General features: G+C 41.5%; 1 protein-coding gene and 1 long non-coding RNA gene across 2 annotated transcripts in view; one reads left to right on the plus strand and one right to left on the minus strand.

The window, feature by feature from the left end:
• Positions 1–608: 608 nt before the first annotated feature.
• The window catches only part of FURIN (furin, paired basic amino acid cleaving enzyme), a 167,083-nt gene continuing 163,147 nt past the window's right edge, over positions 609–4,544 (minus strand). Inside the window, exon 15 of the mRNA XM_018570964.1 lies at positions 609–1,317. Coding sequence (XP_018426466.1) covers positions 752–1,317 — 566 coding nt within the window. The 3' untranslated portion in view covers positions 609–751. The remainder of the gene's footprint in view (positions 1,318–4,544) is intronic.
• The window catches only part of LOC108799146, a 23,064-nt gene continuing 19,656 nt past the window's right edge, over positions 1,137–4,544 (plus strand). Inside the window, exon 1 of the long non-coding RNA XR_001942002.1 lies at positions 1,137–1,148. This is a non-coding gene — a long non-coding RNA (uncharacterized LOC108799146). The remainder of the gene's footprint in view (positions 1,149–4,544) is intronic.

Here is a 4,544-nt window from a genome sequence, read left to right on the forward strand (position 1 = left end):
CAAGCTGTTCACATGGTCCTGTCAGTGTACTGTATGCAAGAATCCTTGAAATGCTGTAAAAAAAATAAATGTAAAAAAATGCATGTGTAGTTCCCCAGTGTAATATGTATGCGACTCCGACAATCAGCTCCAATGCATTCCTCTCTCTTCACAGCACATTATCATTCTACATCATGTCAGCTGGGATCTCCCTCAGCAAGGCCTAGGCAGACAACCTTATTGGTGCACGACACATGACATTGGGTCTCTACATAGTTTACCAGCCTGGCCCAGATGCTGATGTACTATCTAGCAGTAAAGCTTTGCAAAATGGCTTACCACCTACATGGAGCTTCTTGTCAGCACGACAAATCATTTAGTACAGTTCCTATGTGCTACCCTTTACAAATGTGGGCAGACTGCATACGAGTGTATACCCGCATCCTGTCTAAGGATATTCTATTACTGGAAGGGTTAACTGATAGCCACTTCAGCAGGCAGCAAAAAAAAAAAAAATGGAGATCAATAGGCACTATAAGTTAAAAAAAAATCTCGAAGATGCAAAATGATCAAATAACAGCGGGGAAAAAAAAACCACAAGACAAAACAAAGAGTTTTTGATGTTTCCTGGACATTATCCATAGCACTGGATGGAATCATGATGCTGATGAAAAGGTCGGTATCCATTTGGACTCATCCAGTGTTGAAAGGAAACCTAAATGGAGTCTGTATGATGGCATGGCGTTTTGCGTAGGTGGTGTCAGAATTGTCATCAAAGGGCACTCTGTTGCTTTATAAAAGCAGTTCTTTCATTGTAAGTGCAAAACTCCTCTGTCTCAGACTCTGATAATCCTTCTTCCTGCCACATTTGTGATGGGATTCCTTTATAAGAGATGATTCCACTGTCCAACATGTACAACTTCTTCTTGCCCAGGATAACCCCGGAACGTACCTGGAGGAATAAGAAGACACTCACAAAGACAATGACTATCGTGATGCAGCTAAGGGAGGCCACGACGACTGGTAAGCTTGAGTAACCCTTCGATGTTTCTTGCACAGCCTCTTTTAGTGATGGAGATGCCCTGCTTATCTGAACTTGATGGGAACAGGAAAAGTCCAGCACATTGTAGTGTGAGTGAGCTGGGCAGCTGAGGCAGTCAGTTGGAGTGGTTCCTTTGCAGGTAGAACATGAAGGATGGCAGGGCACACACACATTGGCCAGGAGAGGTGCTATGTTGTTCTCCAGTGTGTACTGGATACTCTGGACACTGGCTGTGAATCCTGGAGGACAGTTCTTTACACAAGTCTTCTGATGGAGGAAAAAGCCTTCTTCACAAACTGCATAAGGACACAAGAACACAACCATTAAAGTTCTGCTGTACAGCATGGATGATCTACATAATCAAAAACAGCTTTAGATATCTTTATTATCTTGCCTTAAAAGTCTGCTCATATTTTCAGAATATTGCTTTCAGCTAAGTGGTCCATGACAATAACCCAAGCCACTATCTGGCAATAGCTTTCACTTGCAATATGAAAGCACTCCTCAGTTTTGCAACTGGCAAATGAGCTTTGTATGTAGGTAGCCATCCAAGACAAGCAGTCACAAAACTGAAAGGAGGAAATTGAGAAGAGAAATCAAGAAGATGGATGTCATTGGATGACCAACATGTGTTCCCACACAAAACTAAAAAACCCCTCAAAACTTTAGAATAAAGAATCATTCTAAAGCCGTGAGGCCGTCACGGCTCAGGCTAAACCTTTCTTCCATGCCTGGGCACACGGATTTCTACCCTAGCGTGAACTTATAATTACTGGATGATGGTGTCATCAGGGGGGCTGGTCTAGAAACAGGAGCAGCTGTTTCACAAAGACACTGCAATGGATGAAGAAAAAAAATTATATGCAAATGAGCAGCTGCAAACGTTTTATTGCAAATAGATCATTCACAATGGACTTGTCCGGCACTGTGTGAAGGATAATGTTACCCAAGTCTAGGTCCACTTTAAATGCTAATAAAACTATTTTATCTACTGTGAAGTCTTAACTGTAATTTTCACATCTTGAAAAATATATCTGCCATACGGATGGGAGTAAAGAATTCACGTTAAAAAATAAAATGACGACGTCCTTTTACATGCCATTTCACCAACAACGAATTCTTATATTACAACTCGGCTCAACCCATAGCAGACAATGAGCATTTAAAAGCATGTTATCATTACCAGCTGATTGCCCACAGTGTATGTTTTGCATCACCGCCCTCTGCACAATGCCAATTGGAGTTACATGAACACACAGCACACTCCCTTTTTTGTACCACCTATCTACTGTACAGATCTGAGCACAAAGCCTTAAACTGGCCATTCCAAGTTTTCACAGAGAAAAGAATAAAAGTAATGAGTACCAGCTTGACATCTGGTCATCCTGATCCTGGGATAGAACATTCACTAGACAAATGAACAATCCATCAAGAAAAAGGAGACATACTAAAAGTAGCGAGCACAAAAAAATTATATAAAAAGGTAAAAAAGAAAATAGCATGGGCAGCAAGAGATAATGAGGCTTGTTAAAATTGTATGGGTCACCCAAACACAATGAAGGTTCCTATTCAGGAGGGTAGGTCAACTCAAATACTACATCAAATCACCTGGCACTAGTTTATATTACAAAACAGTTTCAAGGGTGACAGGTGCACTTCACAGTAAGGGACATATCTGGAACGAGCATTTCTGTTTTAAAGACAAAAACCAGAAATGGGCACAACATACTTTTCCAAGTCCGGATGACACACAGCTCTTACAGAGAGCATTGGTATGTATGATGGCATAGCCTTATGAAAAGCTTATCAGCAGTTTGCAAATTTGCTGCTGGCAGATGAAAGCAGGATTTGACCTCACATCTCACGGCTAGCCAATAGGATGACCTGTTCTCTCCTAAATGATAGTGTGGGGTGAGCGCAGACTGCTGAAGACAGATACATCAAAACACTAAAGTGGACACAGTGTGATATTTGTGATATTAAGCCTAGAATAAATTTATTTCTGTAAACTACAAAGCTATAAAAGATTAATGCTTTGCATAACGATATGAAGTCTTTGCACAGCTGTGTGGGAAAGGAGAGACGCTGCAGTTGTAAATTACATCCTGCTGTGACTAGAGCAGAAACACCATATACACTGACAGATGCCAATCAAATATTAAGCAGCACACACTTCATCCATCATTGCTCACGGTAGAGATGTAAGTGTGGCCATCAGGAGAGAAGGGAGGGTGAATGGAGAGCAGTGGACACATTACCATACAGTGGAAGCAGGTCAGCGCCGACAAGGGCAACTGAAGGGGATCTATATTTGGAGCTCTCAGATTAAGTACTATTACCTGATGTAATGCAATAGAATAAATGATGTATGTATACAAATTGAAGCAAAACAAAAGTGGAGGTGTTGTCCCAATCAGTCAGACTGGAACGGTAATTTGAAAAGTACAAGGGAAGCGTCTTCTTTCACGTGCACACACATCCTGAGCATTTTACCTTGTTAAAAACTGTGCAGAAATAGTTAATGAGGATAGGGGGGAACACGCCAGTGGTGCTGTGGAAAGAATTTCACACGCTGAAAGCGTTGCACTTCAATTACGGGAGGACCCCTTATCTGGTAAGCACCATTTCCCAGGCAGTCAACTAATACAATTCCATATCTGTACGACATCTTGCAGCAAAGGCTGCAAGTGGGACATTTATTGGTAGATCCCAGCTACAGAAGTAATCAGATACTTTGAAAGGGGTAGAAGAAAAAAATATTACAGTTAATATTGAAATGCAAGCCTTAAAATGCATACAGTGAACATAATCTACATGCTCAGGGCTTCACTTATTCAGCCAAGCATACAGTAGCTATAGGGTACCACTCCTACTCTACCCCCTTTAGTTTGGAATCTGGAAATCCCTTTTGTATACCAATTTGTAACACAGGGCAGGTATTCCAAGCACATCCACTGCAGGCTTCTTGCAATCTCCTAAATACATTAATAAAGCCAGAGGTATTAAAGGGACAGCACTAAAATTTCTCACCGACACCTGTCAGATTACAAAAATAGTGCAACAGGCCCATTAAAAACAGAACTAGACTGCCTGCATCTCAAAGAGCTGCCTGACGGACCCTACAGCAGAAGCTGGCATCAGATGAGGCTGCAACATCCACCCGGTAGAACTTAGATAGACCGGACAATGCATTGTCCCTCAAAGCCCCTGTGTCAGACGATTCTTGGACAAGGGTTCCACAGTTTAGCACTTTCAAAGTGATCTATGCATTATGCATTATGCATATGTACTAATAGGAGACCCATGCAAGAAATAAGCTAGGCAAACTCAAGCAAACCTTCACAACAGAAGGGCAAAGCTACAGGCAGAGCTGGTGTTTTGTGATCATGTTACAATGGGTGACAGGGAGGGGGGCAGCTGTTTACAGTCTGACACCCTAGTGTCAGACTGAATTTCCTGTGGAGAAAATGTTGAATCTTTAGGTTTCAGGCCTATCAAAAAGTTAATAAAAAAAAAAAAAAAA

This window comes from Nanorana parkeri, unplaced genomic scaffold, assembly GCF_000935625.1.
Source record: "Nanorana parkeri isolate BGI_ZX_2015 unplaced genomic scaffold, ASM93562v1 scaffold1642, whole genome shotgun sequence".
NCBI classification, from domain to species: Eukaryota; Metazoa; Chordata; class Amphibia; order Anura; family Dicroglossidae; genus Nanorana; species Nanorana parkeri.